Source organism: Danio rerio, chromosome 7 (genome assembly GCF_052040795.2).
Source record: "Danio rerio strain M-AB ecotype USA chromosome 7, GRCz13ab, whole genome shotgun sequence".
NCBI lineage: Eukaryota > Metazoa > Chordata > Actinopteri > Cypriniformes > Danionidae > Danio > Danio rerio.
Window position 1 is genome coordinate 7,131,135 of NC_141027.1, and position 23,866 is coordinate 7,155,000.

Below are 23,866 nucleotides of genomic sequence, written 5' to 3' on the forward strand. Positions count from 1 at the left end.
CGATAATACTTCAAAGGAGCTAAACATAAGTCCGTTTCTCTGTTTAATATTAAGGAAATCACTAAAGATTGATGCAACTCCACCACCACGACCAGTTTGACGAGCCTCATGTTTATATAAGAATCCTGGAGGAGTTGCTTCATTTAAGCTAATATAGTCATTTTGTTTCAAAGTTATTCAACATGTGCGCCCGATAGCTCCACCCCTTCCGCTACGTAAGCAAACCTGCGGTCGTTGAGTGCGTGAAGTGTCCATCATTACACACTTCATATTAGCGGCTGAATGAGTGCATCATCCGAGTAATTAAAGTGCACTTACTATTTTTAGAGTTTTCAGTGTGAACGCACTACTTACACTATTTATACTTCAAAATGGCGTAGAATAGTGCATAAGTATGCGATTTGGGATGCAGCTTCAGTTTTGGTGAAAATCTGACAAATGCCCTTGGACGAGTTTGTTCAGGTAGGTTTTGCGAAAAATTCTAAATGTCGCAAAAATTTTCATGACGGAAAATGACGTCATAGGGTGCGTCTGATTTGCCTTGAGCCAAGGAATCAGAGGAGATGAAGAATCTTGATTGGGTTTAAAAGTTATAAACATAAGTGAAACTTTGGACAAGTGGTGGCGCTAGAGACTTTAAATTTGTTGTGGCTGAAGATCATATTGTCCTCTATCAGTGTGCCAAAGCTTGCACGAATGGTTCATAGGGCTGCCATAGTGGAAGCAGAAGAAGCCGAAGGAATTATAATTATAAGAACCAGAACGGATGCAATAGGTGCCACGATGCAATTTGAGATCCAGTTTGCAAGAAAACACTCTAAATCTACACAAACATTCAGCATGATATTTAAACCAATTCTTGTGCTCAGGAACTTGCGTGTGAGAGAGGGCTTGTGTCCTGGATGTGTGCCGAACACAGGAGTAAGCTACACCTTTGTAATGTTTGCTTCTTGTCTTTTGCAGTGAAAGAAGCTGGAGATGTCTCAGAAGAAGATATTCCTAGTATTGATTGCAATCAGCACTGTCAGCTTTCTTCTGCACCATGGGGGTCACTTGAACTTGTAAGAGCCTTTGAAAAATGATCCTTTCATTCAGTCCACACCCTCATACCCACACGTATACTTCCTGATCTTATCCAATATGGGTCAAAGAAGTAGGCAGCACTGACTCAGCAAAAATGTGTTGCTGCGGTCAATTATTGTACAGTTCTTTTGCTGTTTTGACCAAATTATCCCACTTTCCAAACTTTCTAAGCATCGTAACTCATTCCTCATTTTTTTTTTTTTTTTTTGGATTATTCAATTGCCTCGTACTTTGCCTTGCATTAAAGATGACCCAGAATCGGTCACCACGCTGGTCTTCACTGGTTTAGATAAACCTCCATTCAGATTACACAATTTTGTCCTGATTTCAGCATGAATTGCTTGTCATAGGGTGTCATGGGGATTCATAAATGACAAATGGCTGTCAAGACTAGTGATGTCCCGATCAGTTTTTTTCACCCTAGAGTCAGAGTCCTTTGATTTTGAGTATCTACCGAAACCTGATCCGATACTTTTATAATGCATAAAAAAATAAGAAAGGAGAGCAAAGAAACAGATCCAGGATGTTCCTTTTGTATGTAATTCACCTTATTTTAACGTTTAACAACTCTATTAACAAATAGAGCACTTCAGGGAGGTAGCTTGAACAATCAAGTAATAAATAACAGAAATTCTAATTATAAATAACACTTTTTGACTTAAGTGTAATTTAACACTTTTAACCAATAGCGTATCAATTAACATAGTGATGTCATGTCGCATGCGTTGCTGTTTCTGTGTGAAGTCAAGAAAGAGGTCTCTCTATATAGTGAGTGTATATATATATATATATATATATATATATATATATATATGTATGTGTATATGTATATATATATATATGTGTGTGTGTGTGTGTGTGTGTGTGTGTATATATCTATATATGTATATATGTATACATATATATATATATATATATATATATATATATATATATATATATATATATACACACATACATATATATATATGTATATATGTGTATATATATATATATACATATATATATATATATATATATATATATATATATATATATATATATATATATATACACACATACATATATATATATGTATATATGTGTATATATATATATATACATATATATATATGTATGTGTATATGTATATATATATATATATATATATATATATATATATATATATATATATATATATATATGTGTGTGTGTGTGTATGTATGTATGTATGTATGTATGTATGTATGTATGTATGTATGTATGTATGTATGTATGTATGTATGTATGTATGTATGTATGTATGTATGTATGTATGTATGTATGTATGTATGTATGTATGTATGTATGTATGTATGTATGTATGTATGTATGTATGTATGTATGTATGTATGTATGTGTATTAAGTCCCCTTAAGGCAAGTCATTTCACTTGGTAGCCATCATCAAAACACCTCTCAGGCAGTATACTTGGGCATTCTGTCTGAATGGGGAAACATCAAATTCTCCAAAACTACTTGCCAAGCTTAAGATTACATTTAATTTTAGGAATCACCAATAGAATTAAACAACTATCTCTTTAGTGTCATTTCTAAACGTACAAATCACAAACCGTACAAAATCTGCAGAGACTTACATCTGTTCCCTCCCCCAGAGTATCGTCAGTCTATAGTGATCGATGATTGGCTCCTGTACTAGAAGGCAGGCTTTTTTCACTATATAGCAATTAATGATTGGCTCCTGTACTAGTAGTCAGGGCTTTATTCACCATATTGACATTTGCACTTTTCCCCATTCATAAAGGTACGAGTGACACGTCTTGTGTATTCTAGAGTCTTTGTAGTGACTGTTGTAACCAACAATTAATATTGTGTGATCAGAATTAGGGGCTCCCGACCTGATCAAGTGGCCAAAATGCCTCTAAAACGGCAATGCAGACCAGTCTGGTGGCCAGTTGAAACTTTTATCAGCCTTACTAAGGTGTTATCATCATGATGGTTGTTTTATCATGTACTGTACTGATCTCTGCATTGACTCTGATTGCAGGACATTGGAGACATTCTGGATGGGCTGTCCGTCCACCACGGTCTCCGTCAACCAGGGCAGCAGTGGACATTCAGGTAAACACACCAGTGTAGCCTTCTTGAAGACACATAAAACTGCCAGCTCCACTGTGCAGAACATCCTCTTCCGTTTCGCTGAACGCAACAACCTCACTGTGGCGCTGCCCATCACCTCCTGCGACCACCAGTTCTGCTACCCTCGGCCGTTCAGCGTCCACTTTGTCCATCCGCACACCTCGCCCCCTGACATCATCACCAGTCATCTACGGTTCAGCAGGACTGAGCTGCGGCACCTCATGCCCAACAATACCATCTACATCACCATACTGCGGGAACCGGGAGCGATGTTTGAGTCCCTGTTTTCCTACTATAATCAGTACTGTCTTAGCTTTAAACGTGTCCCGAATGGCTCTCTAGAGACTTTCCTTGACGAGCCTTGGAACTACTATCGTCCGGATGAAAAGGATTCGATGTACGCAAGGAATACTCTGACCTTTGACCTAGGTGGTGATAAAGACCGTCCATTTACGGAGTTGTACGTGAAACGATTCGCTGCCGAGATGGAGAAAGTCTTCTCGCTGGTTATGATTGCAGAATACTTTGATGAATCCTTGGTGCTGCTACGCCGCTTGTTGGCTTGGGATCTCGATGACGTTCTTTACGTCAGTCTCAACATGCGCACAGCCGACTCCAAAAGCAGCCTTTCTAGTGATAATACGGAGAAAATCAGAGACTGGAATGCTATAGATTCAGCTCTCTACGATCATTTCAATGCCTCGCTATGGCGGCAGCTGAGAGCATTGGGACTAGCATGTGTTGAGCGGGAAGTCCAGCTGTTGCGGCAGTCTAGAGACCGACTTGTTCGCAGCTGTTTCGGGGGAAGTTTACCACCGCTTCGCTCTGCTGCACAAATCACGAATAAAGAGTTGCGGCCGTGGCAGCCCAGTGCCAAAGTGACAATCGTTGGGTACGACTTACCAGTTAATATATCAAAGAAAGGCCCCATCCCTCCTCGAGATGAGTGTCTAAAGATGATAATGCCAGAAGTGCAATACACAAAGCTGTTGCTTCGTTCAGAATCTGTACGATATCGAAAGCGGCTTCCGATACGGAGCCGCCAGCAGACTGCACGGTCCGTCGGACAACCTCGGGTTCACAAAGAGTCTCCATCTCAGAGTTTGGTCCCATGACCTTCGGAGACTATGGTTCGAAGCACTAGAGTTATTCTCCCAATTTTAAAAAAGTGTGAAAGCATAGTTTTTTCTTATTTCCTAGTTGATCTAGACTGCATCTTTTAACGTTTATGAGATGTTGGAATTATTTTAAAGCTTGAGGTTATACCTCTTTTATACTGAATGTGAGCACGACCACATGCACGCTCACAACCCTTGATCAATTAGTAAAGGAAACCATTCAAGTCCCAAAACTTCGACATCGGGAATGCTTCTTAATCTCTCAAGGACAATCTCTCCACATATATACCATCATTCACTGTTTGCATTTAAGCCATCTTTACCCGGCAGGAAGATCCTGATTGATCTGCTTCAGGTGGTACCCGCTTTACACTGTTCCTAGCTAGTTGAAGCTAAACTTTCATGTTTGTATCTTGTCGAAGTGTGTCAGGATGGTCAATTACCAGCTAGTGACTAATAAGTTGACCGTCACGAGCAAGCTTAGTTAGTGTTGGTAGACCCCAGCAAACCATATTGAAGGTGACTTATTTTTTTCAGCAGGGTCTCCGAATATATTTGAAGACATGTTTGTAATGATTACATTTGGGTGTTGTTAGGCTTTCCAAAAAGCACTTCATTTGAGCGTGAACTTGTACACAAGCTTATCAATATATTGACAGCTGCACCTGAGCCACAAATCACCATAATCGACTCTTCAGTTGTGGTCGAGAAACCCCAGCATCATGTGTCGATGATGCAAGCTTCTCGAAGGACCTCTAAATATTTAATCATTTAATCTTTAGCCTCTCCTCAGGCAGCGCTTGGGTTACACAGCCCTACGTCTTTATGAAGGCAACTCGTACTGAGTCGGAGAGGCTTAGCCTTGATTTGAAGCTGGGAATGATGACAGGACAGTTTGTCTACATGGACGCTGCTGATATGTAAAACATCGCTGTACGTATGTTATCAGCTAGAGTGAGCAGTGTGTTCGTTTCATCCTTGCCTATTTTTCCACTATCACTTTTACATCGAAGTCCTTGCAAATATCTAAGTTAGGTCATTTAATTCAGACTAGGAAGGACCAGAAGCTGAAGTGTGTACTCTGGTCCCCTGGGCTCTGCTAATGGTTGGAGAGGGGTCTGGCTGCAGACTCGATGCAGTGCAATCTGAGCTGCATCCAATGCTTTTTAATCTGTCACCTAACCCCACCCCTAACCCTACCCGTCACAGTGACATCACTCACTTCATTGAGTCGCTGAGTGATGCAATCTCAGCTTGCATCATAAAGGCTGCATCCAGATACTATTAAATGGTTGGGGAAATTCGAAATTGAACCAAAACCACCTATTACAGTTGGCTTAATTGACAATGAAAATTCGGGAATTGCAACCAGTACAACCTGGGAAGCTCTCTTGTATGTTTAAGACACACAATATTGAAGCAAGTATGTTTGCATACTTATGTAGATTATTTTTCTGGTTTAATAAGGAGCGTTATTTAACAAAGTTAAGGTTTTCTCTGGAGGCCACCTTCATAAGTAGTGCCGGTTAAATGTTAAAAATCAGTCCATTGACTGGTTGTATTTAAAGGCACAGTATGTAATTTTCACCACTAGAGGGCACGTGTTCGCAACAAACAAAGGGATCGTTTATTGACAACATGATTGAGTGTGGGACTAGCCATCAATCAACATGAGTTTTGCAAAATATTCAACACTAATCATCATGGTAGTATGAAGCAAAGTAAGGCTGAATGCCGTGAAGAAAAACAAGAGAAACTCTAAAGCAGTTGCTGATGAGCATGAAAAAGCAGTGAAGCTTTTATAATGCCAAAGTCCACTGTTTTCGGTTCATCCACTCGTGATCATGGAGAAGGAGCAGGGCTGTTTATCAAACTGCTCTGTGAGGTCTAATAAAACATAGTACATATCAATGCCGCCTTGCTGTTTTCATGTTTTATATCATCTAAAAACGGAAATCGAGAGTGTGTGACATCATTAGCATTGCCACACACTGGCACGGTCTCTCATATCATCTAAAATTGCTTATTTCTCTGGATTTTAATGTTTTTTGACATATTTGATATACGGAAAAACACTGTTCTAGTTGTTTTTGAATGTTTTACTGAAAGAGTCTTGCATATTGTGCCTTTAAAACACAACACTGCAGAACCTTGTTTCAAGTAGTGCTAGCTGCAGAGCCAGTAGGGGACTTCACCTCTGTGGACTTAACGGTAGTAGCTTGACTTGGCTATGTTTAAGGGTAGGGCTGTTTTTATCTCCCTTGGTTTGGTGCAATGTTAAAAAGAAAAAAATCTGTAATTTTACGGTTTATTTCCAGCAGCTGGAGTGTTGGGGGAAAAAAAGTAAAATAACGGCCATTAAATTACAGAAATTAACCATAAAATAACGGATGTTAAATTACAGAAATTTCCTTACATTTAGATTTCTGGTAAATATATGTTATTCATTATCTGTTATTTTACGGTAAATTTCTGTAATTTAATATCTGTTTTTTTACGGTAAATTTCTGTAATTTAATATCTGTTATTTTACGGTAAATTTCTGTAATTTAATATCTGCTTTTTTACGATGAATTTCTGTAATTTAATATCTGTTATTTTACGGTAAATTTCTGTAATTTAATATCTGTTATTTTACAGTAAATTTCTGTAATTTAATATCTGTTTTTTTACGGTAAATTTCTGTAATTTAACATCTGTTATTTTACAGTAAATTTCTGTAATTTAATATCTGTTTTTTTTACGGTAAATTTCTGTAATTTAATATCTGTTTTTTTACAGTAAATTTCTGTAATTGAATATCTGTTATTTTACGGTAAATTTCTGTAATTTAATATCTGTTATTTTACGCTAAATTTCTGTAATTTAATATCTGTTATTTTACGGTAAATTTCTGTAATTTAATATCTGTTTTTTTACAGTAAATTTCTGTAATTGAATATCTGTTATTTTACGGTAAATTTCTGTAATTTAATATCTGTTATTTTACGCTAAATTTCTGTAATTTAATATCTGTTATTTTACGGTAAATTTCTGTAATTTAATATCTGTTTTTTTACAGTAAATTTCTGTAATTGAATATCTGTTATTTTACGGTAAATTTCTGTAATTTAATATCTGTTATTTTACGCTAAATTTCTGTAATTTAATATCCGTTATTCGGTTATTACCGTGTTTGGACACCCCTGATCTACACCTACCCCAACCCTAAACCCAACCTCTCAATAACCTGATGTGTTTAATTTATATCTACTCCACCTACACCACCTAAACCTAACCTACTTGTGGTTTAAATCCCTCTCACTTAAAGGTGTCCAGGCTGCAGTGATACCTATTTGCTTTTGTTCGCCACACTTCCTAACCTAATGCCCCACCACTGTACACTTTCTTCTGCAACACTCCCCACCCTCCATGCTCTTCACTTTTATCCGAGACGGCACTCCCCAGCCACTACCCCTTCCCTGCCCCTACTGCTTCCCTCCTCCTACCCCTTCCCTGCTATTCACTTTCATCCACAACACCATTCCCCAGCCCCTCCCGCTTCCCTGCTATAGAGTGGAGGAACTATGACGTCACTTTGTTGGCTAATCGGCTGCTAGCATAAAAATGGTTCCCTCGTGAAAATCCCTATAGGATTTTCCCATAGGCTTTTCGAAGATTACAAATAATAAGCTCTGTGTTCAAACACTGTTCATTACACTTACACGTTTTGTCCAGCCGGATAATCGTCACACGAAAATACAACTTTAAACACTTTTGGATCTTAAATGCAAACGCAAGAATTGAAAAGCTAACATTAGGCTATAAACAGACTACAGAGCCCTCGGGGCGCTCGTCTGTGATGTCAGCACCACCCTGCTACAGACAACTGTTCAAACTTATGTTTAGAAATATTGTCCATGACAAAGAGTTAATCTCTCTGTTCATTATATTATAATCCACGGTATATATTATAAACAAAAAAATACAAACAAACACATAGACTTATGTTGCTTTTGGATTGTTTTTACGTGGGAAATGCATCTGTTTTGCTTTACGGTTGTTTTAAAAGTTTTAAAACTGTGTGTATAAATCTGCCTATATAGTATTATCATCAGACATGTTTAAATAAGTGTATCGCTCACGTGCACACAGCCTGCTTACCTTAACAGACAACAGAAATAAGGCGTGAGGAGGAACAAGTCTATCAAATGCCTGCAAGTTCCATCATGGACACAGAACAACATTCAATATTCCTTTTTTTCTCACGAAGTACAGTGAAAAGCAGCCCATAAAGTCACATCTGCTATACATTTCATGGAGGATTGTAAATATTGCAGTTATGATGGAGTTAAATGTGTTCAGATGAAGAAAAAAAGATGAAACACGTGATCACATTAAAATGACAGTTAACATGCATGTATTTTTACACATTTATTCACACGTTTGCATTACTGAGAGCAGGACAGAGACAGGCTGCACTAGTAAGAAATATGTTGATAATATCGTTTAATTAAAATAAATGATCAACAAATGAATCTGTCTCGACAGCCTTTACAAGTGAAGGAATTATCTACACATAATCTGAATTCCCAATTAGAAAAACACAACAAACTATAAAATACTATTCATGAAAATACCTAAATAACAGACACATCCAAATGCCCAACACAAGCGAGCTGCGCTCCAAACCAGATCAGCTGGATGACATATAATGTCCCCGACACCGCCTGTAGTCCCATTTAGCAACTTGATCGCAACCGTCTTTTTAAAGAAGCATTACTGATTTAAAAATTCAACAGTGTGCTGTGACTGATGTGTTTTATGTCTTAGAACAAAACGTGAAAGTGTCTTGAGTTTGTGTTAGCCACAAACCTTATTTTAGCAATTTTTCTGAAACACCGTTGAAAAAACCCATTGACTTTGGGACGAGGGAACCGGAAGTGCTAAAATGCTAACTCGCTTCCAGGTTTTTGCATATAAATTGACGACATGGTTCCTCCACTCTATTCACTTTAGTCCGCAACACCCCAGCCGCTACCCCTTCCTGCTTCTACCTCTTTCCTGCTTTTCACTTTACATTTACATTTAGTCATTTAGCAGACGCTTTTATCCAAAGCGACTTACAAATGAACTTTCATTTGCAACACCATTCCCCAGCCCCTACCCCTTTCCGTCCATTCCCTTTTGTCCGCAACACCACACCAAGGCCCCTATCCCTTCCTTGCCCCTACCTTTTCCCTGCTCCTACCCCTTTACTACTATTCACCTTCATCCTCAACACCATTTACCAGCCCCTATCCTTTTCCTGCCCCCCCCCCCACCCCTTTCCCGCTATTCACTTTCATCCTCAACACCATTTCCCAGCCCCTCCCCTTTCCCTGCTATTCACTACACACCGGCCCCTACCCATTCCTTTCCCCTACCCCTTCCCTGCCCCTACCCCTTCTTTGCCCCTACCCCTTTCCCTGCCCCTGCTCCTACCCCTTCCCTGCCCCTATCCCTTCCCTGCCCCTACCCCTTCCTTGCCCCTACCCCTTCCTTGCCCCTACCCCTTCCCTGCCCCTGCCCCTTTCCCTGCCCCTGCTCCTACCCCTTCCTTGCCCCTACCCCTTCCCTGCCCCTTCCCCTTTCCTGCTTTTCACTTTCATTTGCAACACCATTCCCCAGCCCCTATCCCTTCCCTGCTCCTACCCCTTTACTGCTATTCACTTTCATCCGCAACATCATTTCCCAGCACCTATCCTTTCCCTGCCCCTACCCCCTCCCTGCTCCTACCCCTTTCCTGCTATTCACTTTTATCCTCAACACCATTCCCCGGCCCCTCCCCTTTCCCTGCTGTTCACTTTTGTCCATGACACCACACACCGGCCCCTTCCCTGTCCCTTCCCCTTTCCTGCTATTCCCTTTTGTCCGCAACACCACACCAAGGCCCCTATCCCCAAGCCCTACCTTTTCCCTGCTCCTACCCCCTCCCTGCTCCTACCCCTTTACTACTATTCACCTTCATCCTCAACACAATTTTCCAGCTCCTATCCTTTCCCTGCCCCCCCTCCGCTTACACCTTTGCCGCTTTTCACTTACATCCTCAACACCATTCCCCAGCCCCTCCCCTTTCCCTGCTATTCACTTTTGTCCATGACACCACACACCGACCCCTTCCCCGCCCCTTCCCCTTTCCTGCTATTCAATTTTGTCCGCAACACCACACCCCGGCCCCTACCCCTTCTCTGCCCCTCCCCCTTCCCTGCTCCTACCCCTTCCCTGCTATTCACTTTCATCCACGACACCACTCCCCAGTCCCTTCACCTTCACCTTCCAAGCTTTCACTTTTGTCCTTGACACCACTCCCTGTCCCCTTCCCTTCCCCTCACTTTCATCCGCGACACCCCTTTTTGTCCCCTTCCCCTTCCTTGCCCCTACCCCTTCCCTGCCCTTACCCCTTTCCCTGCCCCTGCTCCTACCCCTTCCTTGCCCCTACCCCTTCCTTGCCCCTACCCCTTCCCTTACCCCTTTCCCTGCCCCTGCTCCTACCCCTTCCCTGCCCCTTCCCCTTTCCTGCTTTTCACTTTCATTTGCAACACCATTCCCCAGCCCCTATCCCTTCCCTGCTCCTACCCCTTTACTGCTATTCACTTTCATCTGCAACATCATTTCCCAGCTCCTATCCTTTCCCTGCCCCCCCTCCGCTTACACCTTTGCCGCTTTTCACTTACATCCTTAACACCATTCCCCAGCCCCTCCCCTTTCCCTGCTATTCACTTTTGTCCATGACACCACACACCGACCCCTTCCCCGCCCCTTCCCCTTTCCTGCTATTCACTTTTGTCCGCAACACCACACCCCGGCCCCTACCCCTTCTCTGCCCCTCCCCCTTCCCTGCTATTCACTTTCATCCGCGACACCACTCCCCAGTCCTATCCCCTTCACCTTCCAAGCTTTCACTTTTGTCCTTGACACCACTACCTGGCCCCTTCCCCTCCCCTCACTTTCATCCGCGACACCCCTTTTTGTCCCCTTCCCCTCCCCACCTCTTCTCTTTCGTCTGCGACAGCAACCCCATCTTATTTCTGCGAATCCACATAGCAGCATGTACCTTGTTTCCCTACAATGCCAGTTTAGCTTGCTCCGGCTCATTTGTAAAGACTCTAAGACTTAAAGTGAATGAGAGACGCATGAATTGTGTCTTATTAGGGTGCCTGAGATCACTGGTTAGGCGACCAAATTGAAACACTATACCTACTGAAAGAACAGCCTCGTAAAGAGCATTGTTTTTAACACTGGTTGGTGTGCTGCAAGATTCATTCAGTCATGTTTTTTTTAATTGGATGAAGCTACAATTACTGCTCTCTCCAGCAATATTAGGCTTTAATAGTGAGGCTTTCATTCCAAAAACCCAATTGTGGGTCAGTTTTTCAGTTTATCTCGCTATCGTATTTAGTTTTTTCGAACGTACTGTATTTTAAAGACTAATATTTGGAGCAATATAGAAATGGTTTGTACAGTATGCCATAACATCATTACTACTGTATGTAGATCAAACTCGTGAGCATCTTGAAACAATTGCCTGCTCATTGCCTCCTATATTTAGGAGTAAAGCTAAAACGTCAACAAAATGTAACATTCTCATCTCGATTTTAAAATTGGAGAAATACCTCAGCGAATGAATTAATACTGCTGTCAATGTGAGCATCTCCGTCCTTTTATCGAGCCATTAGAGATGTAGAGATTGCTGTTTGATTGATTGTATATAATGTATTTCGTGTTGAACAAACAGCAGTCGTGAGCTAAACTCATTCTTCATTCCGAAATCCATTCGGTAGATGACGCTGGAGGCAAATTCAAGGGTCTTTCGTCAACCATGATGTACTGTATTGTAAGAGACGTTAGAAGTAAAAAGCATAGAATTTGTTGTATGCAAGAAAACCTGCTGTGCAATTGTCAATTTCATGAAGATAAGAAGGGAGATTTGTATGCTTTTTCTTCTGTGCTGAATGTGAAGACGACATCAACATGTTGTTATTCCACTGAAATCATTTTCTATTCATATTCTATTTATTTAAGTGCTACATTTTCAAAGACTTCTTTTGGAGGCTTTAAATAAGATGCTTCTGACAATCAGAGGTGGGCTTCTGAAGCTGTGTAATGAGAGATGTGAAAACATTGACCATTAAAGCTTTAAAAACATCCCTCGGGCTGATGTGCTTCTTCTAGTCATCTACTTTTCTGTCGTTTGTGTTTTATTTAACATTTTTGACTAGCAAATGACTAACTGTTGAGTAGGGAGAGTAAATGAGGTATGTGAAATATACTCTGGTAGACCTACTGATGGTCTCATTCATGTTTAGAGTGATTATTCAATAGCTAATTGTGTAAATTAGCATCCTAAAATTTCTGTCATTTCAGATATTCATGATCAGGGGTGGACAGTAACTAAGTGTTTTCCCTCATTGTTGTACTTGAGCGTGTATTTACATCTGTAAATTGCTTTGAGTTCCCAGAAAAGCAGTATTTAAATTTAAGGAATTTTTATAATTATTATTAAACAATCCGTTCAGAGTCTCCAGTAAACGATTTTACTCGCTCACCAAAAACACTAACAACAGCCTAGCAGCCGCATAAAAATTAACCGAAAACACTAAGAATAGCCTAGCAACTGCATAACAGTTCACAGGAAACCTTAACAACAGCCTAGCAACCACAAACAATTAACTGAAAACACTTACAGCTTAGCAACCGCATGATGATTAACTGAAAACACTAACAACAGCCTAGCGACTGCATAACAATACACGGGAAACACTAACAACAGCCTAGCAACCACATAACAATTCACAGAAAACATTAACAGCCTAGCAACCACATAACAATTCACAGAAAACACTCCCAACAGCCTAGCAACCACATAACAATTCACAGAAAACATTACAGGCTAGCAACCACATAACAATTCACAGAAAACATTAACAGCCTAGCAACCACATAACAATTCACAGAAAACACTACCAACAGCCTAGCAACCACATAACAATTTACTGAAAACACTAACCGCCTAGCAACCACATGATGATTAACTGAAAACCACTAACAACAGCTTAGCAACTGCATAACGATAGACCAAAACCACTAACAACAGCCTAGCACTCACATAACGATGCATCAAAATCACTAACAGACTAGCAACCACAGCACTGCCTAGCAACCGCCTAATGATTCAACCAAAACACTAACAAAAACCAAGCAACTGCTTAATAATACACCAAAAACCCTAATGACAGCCTAGCAACCACATAACAATGCACCAAAACCACTTACAAAAGCCTAGCAACCACATAATGATGCACCAAAAAACCACTAACCCAGCCTAGCAACCACATAATGATGCACCAAAACCTCTAACAACAATCTAGCAACCGCATAACGATACACCAAAACCTCTAACAACAGCCTAGCAACACATAGCGATGCATCAAAACCACTGACAACAGCCTAGCAACCACATAACGATAGACCAAAACCACTAACAACAGCCTAGCACCCACATAACGATAGACCAAAACCACTAACAACAGCCTAGCACCCACATAACGATGTATCAAAATCACTAACAGACTAGCAACCACAGCACTGCCTAGCAACCGCCTAATGTTTCAACCAAAACACTAACAATAGCCTAGCAACCACATAACGATACACCAAAACCACTAACAACATCCAAGCAACCTCATAATGATGCACCAAAACCACTAACAACATCCTAGCAACCTCATAATGATGCACCAAAACCACTAACAACATCCTAGCAACCTCATAATGATGCACCAAAACCACTAACAACATCCTAGCAACTGCATAACAATTCACTGAAAACATTAGCAACGGCCTAGCAACCACATAGCAACAAGCACTACACTGCCTTTTAAAAAAAGAAATAAAACATATATGAATACAGAATCCTGAAGAAGTCAGGAATACACACACACACGCTGCAGTTGTGTTGCTCTGCTCCTGTGGCTTTATGATGCATCAGCGGTGTGTGTGTGTGTGTGTGTGTGTGTGTGTGTGTGTGTGTGTGTGTGTTTGTTGCCATTCTGTAGGCGGCTGCCCTGCAGTATTAGAGAGTAAATTTCTCTGTGTCCTTTTTCTAAGCCTACAGATCAGCTCCTATCAGAGCAAAAACAGAGATGCTGAAGAGCTGCAGTGTTTTTGTCCCTCATGTGTCTTCATGCACCTTATCTAACCTTTTCCATCATCTACAGAAAACAGCATTCAGTAGACATCTCCAAAATACAGCTCGTCTTTGACCCACATACATGGACAAACGGCTTTAACAATGGAAACGGCAGCTGTTACTGACACAGCAGTTTTTAATTGATTAAATTATACAAGATGACTGAAAAATATTTGAATAGAATGTATACATTTTTATTTAAAACAGAAAACAAAATTGTCCATAGTTTATGAGTGTGTGTGTGGGGGTGTTTCCCAGTTCTGGGTTGCGACTGAAAGGGCATCCACTGTGTAAAATATATGCTGGTGTAGTTTTTCATATTGTTAGCATGTTTCTGGCATGAATTAGCATGTTACGATGATTCTAACATAAATTAGCATGTTGTTAACATGTTTCTAGCATAAATTAACATGTAAGCATGTTTCTAACATAAATTAACATGTTTATAGCATGATATAGCATGTTACGATGATTCCAAAATAAATTTGCATGTTTTTAGCATGTTTCTTGTTTGAATTATCATGTTAGCATGTTTCTAACATGAATGAGCATGTCGTTAACATTTCTAGCATGAATTAACATGTTGTTAGCATGTTTCTAACATGAATTAGCATGTTTCTAGCATGAATTAGCATGTTACAATAATTCCAACATAAATTACCATGTTGTTAGCATGTTTCTTGTTTGAATGATCATTTTGTTAGCATGTTTCTAACCTGAATTAGCATGTTGTTAACATGTATCTAGCATGAATTACCATGATGTTATTATGTTTCTAACATGAATTAGCATGTTTCTAGCGTGAATTAACATGTTACAATGATTTCAACATAAATTAGCATGTTGTTAGCGTGTTTCTTGTTTGTATTATCATGTTGCTAGCATGTTTCTAACATGTATTAGCATGTTTTTTAACATTGATTAGCATGTTGCTATCAGATGTCTAGCATTAATTAGCATAATTTTAGCATGGGTTAGCATGTTTTACCATGATTGCAACATGAATTCTCATATTGTTGTCATGTTTCTAGCACAAATTAGCATGTTTCCTTGATTAGCATGTTGCTATCAAAATTCCAGCATTGATTAGCATACTTTTAGCATGGATTAGCATGTTTTTAAAAAGATTCCAACATGAAAAAGCATGTTGCTAGCATGTCTTTACCATGAATTAGCTTGTTTGCATTAGTCAAGCATGAATTAGCATGTTCTTAACGTGTGTCTAGCATGAATAAACATGTAGTTAGCATTTTTCTAACAAAATGTTTCTAGCATGAGTTACCATGTTACAATGATTCCAACATTAATTAGCATAGTGTTATCATGTTTGTGGTTTGTTCTAACATGAACTAGCATGTTTTTAACATTGATTAGCATGTTGCTATCATTTTAGCACGGGTTGAAATGTTACCATGATTGCAACATGAATTATCATGTTGTTAGCATGTTTCTAGCACAAATTGGCATGTTTTCTAATATTGATTAGCATGTTGCTATTAGAATTCTAGCATTGATTAGCATAATTTTAGCATGGATTAGCATGTTTTAACAAGATTTCAACATTAAAAAAACATGTTGCTAACATGTCTCTAACATGAAGTAGCTTGTTGTTAGCATTATTTAAACATAAATTAACATGTTTTAGCATTTTCTAACATTGACTGGCATGTTGTTATCATAATTCTAGCATTGATTAGAATGTTTGTAACATGAATTAGCATGTTGTTAGCATGACTCCGACATGAATTGGCATGTTGTTAACATGATTTAGTATGATTCCAACACAAATTAGCATGTTGTAAGGGTGACCCCAACATCAATTATAATGTTAGAATGGTTCTAGTTTGAATTGGCATGTTTCTAACATGGATTAATATGTTTAAACATTGATTAGCATGTTGATATCATAACTTTAGCATGTTATCATGATTTAAACATTAATTAGCATGTTGCTAGAATGTTTCTAACATGAATTAGCATTCTGTTACCATGATTCAAACATGAGTTCACATTTGATAACATGATTCCAACATTAATAACATGAATTAGCATGTTGGTAGGATGATTCCAACATTAATTAACATGTTGGTAAGATGTTTCTACCATGAATTAGTATGTTGCTAGCATGTTTCTAGCATGAACTAACAAAATTCTATTATAAATTTGCATTATTCTAACATGAATTACCATGTTGTTAGCATGTTACCATGTTTTCAACATAAATTAACATGTTGGCATGATTATAGCATGGATTAGCATGTTGTCAACATGAATATATCATGATTTAGCATAATTGTAACATGTTTTGTTTCGAACATGAACTGGCATGTTAGCATGATTTTAACACAAATTAGCATGATTTTAACATGAATTCCAACAGCAATTAGCATGTTTGAATTAGCACGTTAGCATGTTTAAAGCAAGAATTTCTCATGTTTTTTTAGAATGTTTTAGCATGAATTAAAATGTTGCTAAAATTAATTATGTTGTTAGCATGATTCTAACATAAATTTGCATGTTATTAACATGATTACAACATCAATAAGCACATTGTTAGTATGATTCCAACATGAATTAACAAGTTGCTAGCATGTTTTTAGCATGAATTAGCAGGTTGTTGGCATGTTTCTAACATGAATTGGCATGTTGTTAGCATGTTTCTAGCATAAATTGGCATGTTGTTAGCATGTTTCTAGCATAAATTGGCATGTTTCTAGCATGAATTAGAATGTTGTTAGCATGTTTCTAACATGAATTGGCATGATTTTAGCATGTTAACAGGTTTCCAACATAAATTAGCACGTTGTTAGCATGAATTGACACGTTTATGGCATGATTTAATGTTGTTAGCACAAGTCTATCATGATTTAACATGAACACAGCAAATGTGACATGAACTGAACACTGTAAATGTCCTGCACGTGTGTCCAGAGAGAGAAGGAAACTGAAGAGATGGAGAGAACCAGAGAGGAAATCTCCAGCAAACAGACTCTGAGAGCAGTGTGTGTGGGAGAGAGCGAGCGAGTGGGTGCAGACGACCCTTCAGAGGAAAAAACACAGATGAGTGGATCCTGGCAGAGGAAGGATGATGGGAGGTTTTAACACTAAGTAGTAAAGATTTAAAGCCCTTCAGTGTCACACACACACACACTCACACAGTTTAGTCTCCGCATCGACCCGCAACACGCAGCTGATCTTTCCGCAACAGACTAAATATTGATGCGCTCTGAGGTGAATTATTGAAGACTCCTCCGGCTCCTGCAGCCAGGAGATCAAGTCCATCAGTGGAGAATAAACCACAGCCGCTGCACTCACACACTCTGCAAAGCCACGCTGGAGGTAAACAGCTCTTAGTGTGTGTGAATGTCTGGTTAGTTTGGGGAAATCATTAGCTCTGCTTAACAACTGTAGAGTTTAGTGGCAACACACATACATGTACACACTGTTTCAACAAAAGAGACGGCAGCCGTTACTGACGGCAATTCTGAATTGATTAAACCATATGAAATGACTGAGACGGCAGAGGTTTTCAAGCAGATTGACTGTTTTTGAAGATGTTTTTTGCTATTTCTGCGGAGAATTTTGGCAAAAATCTGCGGATTTCTGCGGAATTATTTTGGGAGTATCCAGCGTATCCAGTATCATAACGAAAACCTTAATATATTAAATAAAAAGTAATAAATTACTGAATAAAAACTGAATAAATTCATATTTACACATTTACTCAAGTAAATAAACAGAATGAATAATGGGCTAAAAATCACCAGAAATCTGCAGAATTCTGCGGAAAATCTGTGGAATTCTGCGCGCGCAGATTCTGTGTGGGTCTAGTCACGATCGGATATCAAATACATGCATGTCATTCATTTCTGTTAATACATCTTTAATCGCACTGTTGACCATCTAACACTGGTTCATTCTGAATACGTACCCCTATATGCATTTCTGGAGAGCGCCAAACACGTCCCAGCAGATACAAATTTATTTGTTGCAGTTTTTGTTTTCGCGAATCCACCAGAGGGCGCTGTGTGTTCGCTTTTTGAGGTCTAAAAGTTCTTATGAGTGCCTTTCACCTCTGCTGTTCTCACATTAATCAATCTAAGCTTTTTGAGACCTCAAACTTCTCTTACGAGTGCCATTCGTGCATGCTGTACTTGCGTTAATCCACCAGAGGCCACTGTGTACGATTTTCGAGACCTCAAACCTCTCTTGAGTGCCCTTCCCGCCTGCTGTTCTCGTGTAAATCCACAAGAGGCCGCTGTGTATGCTTTTTCAGATCTTCGATTTCTCCCAAGAGTGCCATTCATGCCTGATGTTCTTGTGTAAATCCACCAGAAGCTGATGTATATGCTTTTTGAGACCTCAAGCTTCTCATATGAGTACCATTCGTGCCTGCTGTTCTTGCGTAAACCGAACAGAGGCTGCTGTGTGCGCTGTTGAAAACCTCGAACTTTTCTTATAAGTGCCATTTGTGCCTGCTGCCCTGCTGAAAAATCCAGCTTAAACCTGCCTAGGATGGTTGGCTTGTTTTAGCTCAGGGGTCACCAATCTCGGTCCTGGAGGGTCGGTGTCCCTGCAGGGTTTGGCTCCAACTTGCTTCAACACACCTCCCTGGATGTTTCAAGTATACCTAGTAAGACCTTGATTAGCTTATTCAGGTGTGTTTGATTAGGGTTGGAGCTAAGATCTGTAGGACACAGGCCTTCCACGAACAAGTTTGGTGACCCCTGTTTTAGCTGGTCGACCAGGCTGGTTTTAGAGGGTTTTTGGCCATTTCCAGGCTGCTCTTAGCTGGTCAGGCTGGGAGATGACCAGCTTGACCAGCCTAGCAGGCTGGGAGCCCAGCCAAAACCAGCTATGTCCAGCTTAAACCAGGTTGGTCAAGTTGGTTTTAGCTGGATTTAGCTAGCCATTTTCCAGCCTGATCAGCTAAAACCAGGCTGGAAATGGCTGGAAACAAGCCTGGAGATGACCTAAAACCCTCTAAAACCTGCCTGGTTGACCAGCTTAAACCAGCCAACCATCCTAGGCTGGTTTAAGCTGGATTTTCCAGCAGGTTGTTCTCACGTAAGTCCACCAGAGGCCACTGTGTACGCTTTTTGAGACCTCAAACTTCTTTTTCCGAATGCCATTTGTGCCTGCTGTTCTCAAGTAAATCCACTAGAGGCCGCTGTGTACGCTTTTTGAGACCTCAAACTTCTTTTTCCGAATGCCATTTGTGCCTGCTGTTCTCAAGTAAATCCACTAGAGGCCGCTGTGTACGCTTTTTGAGACCTCAAACTTCTTTTTCCGAATGCCATTTGTGCCTGCTGTTCTCAAGTAAATCCACTAGAGGCCGCTGTGTATGCTTTTTGAGACCTCAAACTTCTTTTTCCGAATGCCATTTGTGCCTGCTGTTCTCAAGTAAATCCACTAGAGGCCGCTGTGTACGCTTTTTGAGACCTCAAACTTCTTTTTCCGAATGCCATTTGTGCCTGCTGTTCTCAAGTAAATCCACTAGAGGCCGCTGTGTATGCTTTTTGAGACCTCAAACTTCTTTTTCCGAATGCCATTTGTGCCTGCTGTTCTCAAGTAAATCCACTAGAGGCCGCTGTGTACGCTTTTTGAGACCTCAAACTTCTTTTTCCGAATGCCATTTGTGCCTGCTGTTCTCGTGTAAATCCACAAGAGGCCGCTGTGTATGCTTTTTCAGATCTTCGATTTCTCCCAAGAGTGCCATTCATGCCTGATGTTCTTGTGTAAATCCACCAGAAGCTGATGTATATGCTTTTTGAGACCTCAAGCTTCTCATATGAGTACCATTCGTGCCTGCTGTTCTTGCGTAAACCGAACAGAGGCTGCTGTGTGCGCTGTTGAAAACCTCGAACTTTTCTTATAAGTGCCATTTGTGCCTGCTGCCCTGCTGAAAAATCCAGCTTAAACCTGCCTAGGATGGTTGGCTTGTTTTAGCTCAGGGGTCACCAATCTCGGTCCTGGAGGGTCGGTGTCCCTGCAGGGTTTGGCTCCAACTTGCTTCAACACACCTCCCTGGATGTTTCAAGTATACCTAGTAAGACCTTGATTAGCTTATTCAGGTGTGTTTGATTAGGGTTGGAGCTAAGATCTGTAGGACACAGGCCTTCCACGAACAAGTTTGGTGACCCCTGTTTTAGCTGGTCGACCAGGCTGGTTTTAGAGGGTTTTTGGCCATTTCCAGGCTGCTCTTAGCTGGTCAGGCTGGGAGATGACCAGCTTGACCAGCCTAGCAGGCTGGGAGCCCAGCCAAAACCAGCTATGTCCAGCTTAAACCAGGTTGGTCAAGTTGGTTTTAGCTGGATTTAGCTAGCCATTTTCCAGCCTGATCAGCTAAAACCAGGCTGGAAATGGCTGGAAACAAGCCTGGAGATGACCTAAAACCCTCTAAAACCTGCCTGGTTGACCAGCTTAAACCAGCCAACCATCCTAGGCTGGTTTAAGCTGGATTTTCCAGCAGGTTGTTCTCACGTAAGTCCACCAGAGGCCACTGTGTACGCTTTTTGAGACCTCAAACTTCTTTTTCCGAATGCCATTTGTGCCTGCTGTTCTCAAGTAAATCCACTAGAGGCCGCTGTGTATGCTTTTTGAGACCTCAAACTTCTCTTACGAGTGCTGTTCACCCCTGCTGTTCTCCTTTAAATCCATTAGAGGTCCCTGTGTACGCTTTTTGAGACCTCAAACTTCTCTCATGAATACTATTCGCTCTTGCTGTTCTTGCATAAATCCACCAGAGGCCCCTGTTGACTGACTGACCGTGCACCGACCGACATCTATAAACCCAACCGCAAGAGTTTTCAAAATCAATCCAGAAAAAGAAAAGCCCTCGCCTGATTTTTACCACGTTTTCAGATTGTACCACATTCTCACCCTCTTCTTCATTTATTTTATTTTTTGGCTTTAGTTTTTTCGTCTTACCCGCTTCCTGCAACCGTTTTTCACCAGACTCGAACCCCATCATTGTGGTCAACTCCTCTCTGCCTCTTAAGTCCATCGACGTACATTGCGAGCTACTGGACAAACTGGAAACAGTGCAAAAGCTGTCCATATGGGCAGAAATGAGAAAAACAGAAAAACTAACTTTAGGATGGCCCAGCCAATAATCTGAGAGTCTCCTTGGCTGTGTTTTGAATAATTGTCGTGCTGAAATGTCCACTCTGGTTTCATCTAAATCCTCCTGCAAATGTAGATGTTGGACTGGAGCAGCTGATATTCATTTACACTGATGAAGGGCAGAGGGTTGCTAAAGAACTACTGAGAGATTTCAGCTGCTGTCTGGGCTTTCACTGCCTTTCTACACCTCCCTTTCTTCATGTGTTCAGTGATTTTTCCATGCGTCATTTTATTACGCATAACTTCCTTTGTAAAGTAATTAGATTTGTTTTTTTCCATATATGGGTTTCTTTTGGTTGTCATCAACATCTGGTGAAACTTTAAAGTCAACGGCACCTTTAGAAATATAGTTTCTGAGAAAAATAATGACGTGTTCAATACTTATTTTCCCTGCTGTAAATACAATTACATATACAGCGAGACAAATAGTGCTGTTAATACAGCAGTTTTACTGTAATTGATTTACAGTAAGTTACTGTACTATCTGACAAATGTCTTGTCGCCTATCCAAGTTTTAGTAAAACAAATAATAACTTGACGTCTAGTTTATCATTTGGTATCAGAAGTGGCTTATCTGAAAGCCAAAGGCCTCTAGATGACGCTTATTTTACCACAATAAAATCTGATCATGCCTTGATACTTAGTGATTTAATTAGGACAGTAAGGTCTGACTTTGCTTAGGCAAAAGTCTTGTCACAGAAATAATGTCCAGTATAGAATATAAAGTCCTGCTGCAGTGGAAACAGAATGAATATTGTGTCTGACTCCATCATGAGCTTGGAGGACTGCATCCATACATTTCTGACTTGACTCAAATCACTGATTAATAAAGTCATCTGGAATGGCAAAGACAGCAGGACTCCCAGAGCTCATCAAGATCCTTTGGAGTCATCTTCAATGCCTCCTCCTCCATCTTACCCCTGACATGCTCAATAATGTTTATGCCTGTTGACTGGGCTGGCCAATCCTGGAGCAGCTTGACCTTCTTTGCTTTTAGGAGCTTTGATGTGGAGGCTGAAGTATGAGAAGGAGCACTATCCTGCTGTAGAATTTCCCCTCTCCTGTGGTTTGTAATGTAATGGGCAGCACAAATGTCTTGATACCGTCCACTCTGCAGATCTCTCGCATACTGAATGTAACCCCAAACCATGACTTTTCCTAAACCAAACTTGACTGATCTCTGTGAGAATCTTGGGTGTGTGCGGGCTCCAGTAGGTCTTCGTATTTGTGATGATTGAGATGCAGTTCAACAGATTATTCAACAGAGAAATCCACCTCCTGCCACTTCCAAATGATCAACTAGAAATCGAGTTATTATTTGTTGCTCTTACAACTGCGATCGACGACGAGACTTTTGTCAGGTGTAGTGTAGATTCTACAGGAAATTGTTAACAGCGTACAATAGCTATGTTTCCATCCAAAACATGCGACCAATATAGACTAATGTGCAAAAAACTGGAATATTGCATATAATATCCTTTCAGCCGTGACTCTCAAATCTCGCTATGTTTGCATTGATCTCCAACCAGTTCGCAGTTCATCATTAAATCCCTTAATAGGGGTTCTGCGGAGAACCCATTCGACAGGAACGGACAACATTCACACAGTGAAACCCAACTCTGAAAGCCGTCGCTCCCTCCGCGGCCCCGCGCAGAATGAGCAGCTTGATTTTTAGACTCGATTGCAGTCAAAACCGCAGGGGGTCCTATTGCACATTTGCACATGCACAAAACACAAGCTGCCCTCTTTCCACAAGATCCACAGCATATTGACTCGGGAGCACAACTCGTATTACCTAACATCCATGCTCTTTTATTTAGGGCTCGAGTTTCAGGGGGCTTTCAGAAGCACACAGACGCGGGGAAAAAAGAGCCTGAGCTATAGATTGGAAAGGGGCTCCCGGGGGCCCCATATAGGCCGTACTGTATTGATGTTTAATGATGGCACATCTGCTTTCGCCCGCTCTTTGTAATCAGAGGCACTCCTGACCCGTCTGCCAATATTGAGCCGCGGCTCTTTAGCAAAGAGCAAAATCTTGTCGGTCGCTGGATGGCTTGTCGATGGTATTAATCTCCAGGCGAGATGTCGGTCGGCTGTTGTGCTCTACAGCCTGATAAACCAAATGAAGTGGAGCTCTTATCAACAGGCGTGCCAAATATCAGATCTGGATGAGGACAAATAAGGTCGAGTGCCTCGCAGATGTGTTCAGAAGGG

The 23,866-nt window shown here is 40.6% G+C and overlaps 3 protein-coding genes and 1 long non-coding RNA gene across 6 annotated transcripts in view; 3 read left to right on the plus strand and 1 right to left on the minus strand.

The window, feature by feature from the left end:
* gal3st3 (galactose-3-O-sulfotransferase 3) overlaps nt 1–7,882 on the plus strand; it is an 88,207-nt gene extending 80,325 nt beyond the window's left edge. Inside the window, exons 2-3 of the mRNA XM_087260390.1 lie at nt 964–1,061; nt 3,108–7,882. Coding sequence (XP_087116516.1) covers nt 979–1,061; nt 3,108–4,314 — 1,290 coding nt within the window. The 5' untranslated portion in view covers nt 964–978 and the 3' untranslated portion in view covers nt 4,315–7,882. The remainder of the gene's footprint in view (nt 1–963; nt 1,062–3,107) is intronic.
* Nucleotides 1–23,866, plus strand: part of actn3b (actinin alpha 3b) — a 701,279-nt gene that overhangs the window by 184,251 nt on the left and 493,162 nt on the right. The window lies entirely within an intron of this gene.
* Nucleotides 1–23,866, plus strand: part of rin1b (Ras and Rab interactor 1b) — a 226,796-nt gene that overhangs the window by 80,325 nt on the left and 122,605 nt on the right. Inside the window, exon 2 of one of the 2 annotated variants that reach the window (XM_087260272.1) lies at nt 17,459–17,866. The exons of the other annotated variant lie outside the window; for it this stretch is intronic. The gene's annotated coding sequence lies outside the window, so the exon portion shown is untranslated. The remainder of the gene's footprint in view (nt 1–17,458; nt 17,867–23,866) is intronic. 2 annotated transcript variants of the gene reach the window in all.
* LOC147843011 (uncharacterized) lies at nt 7,169–14,217 on the minus strand. The gene is made up of 3 exons (XR_015495320.1): nt 11,227–14,217; nt 9,815–10,605; nt 7,169–9,741 (listed from the first exon to the last, which is right to left on the minus strand). It is a non-coding gene; the product is annotated as an uncharacterized LOC147843011 (long non-coding RNA).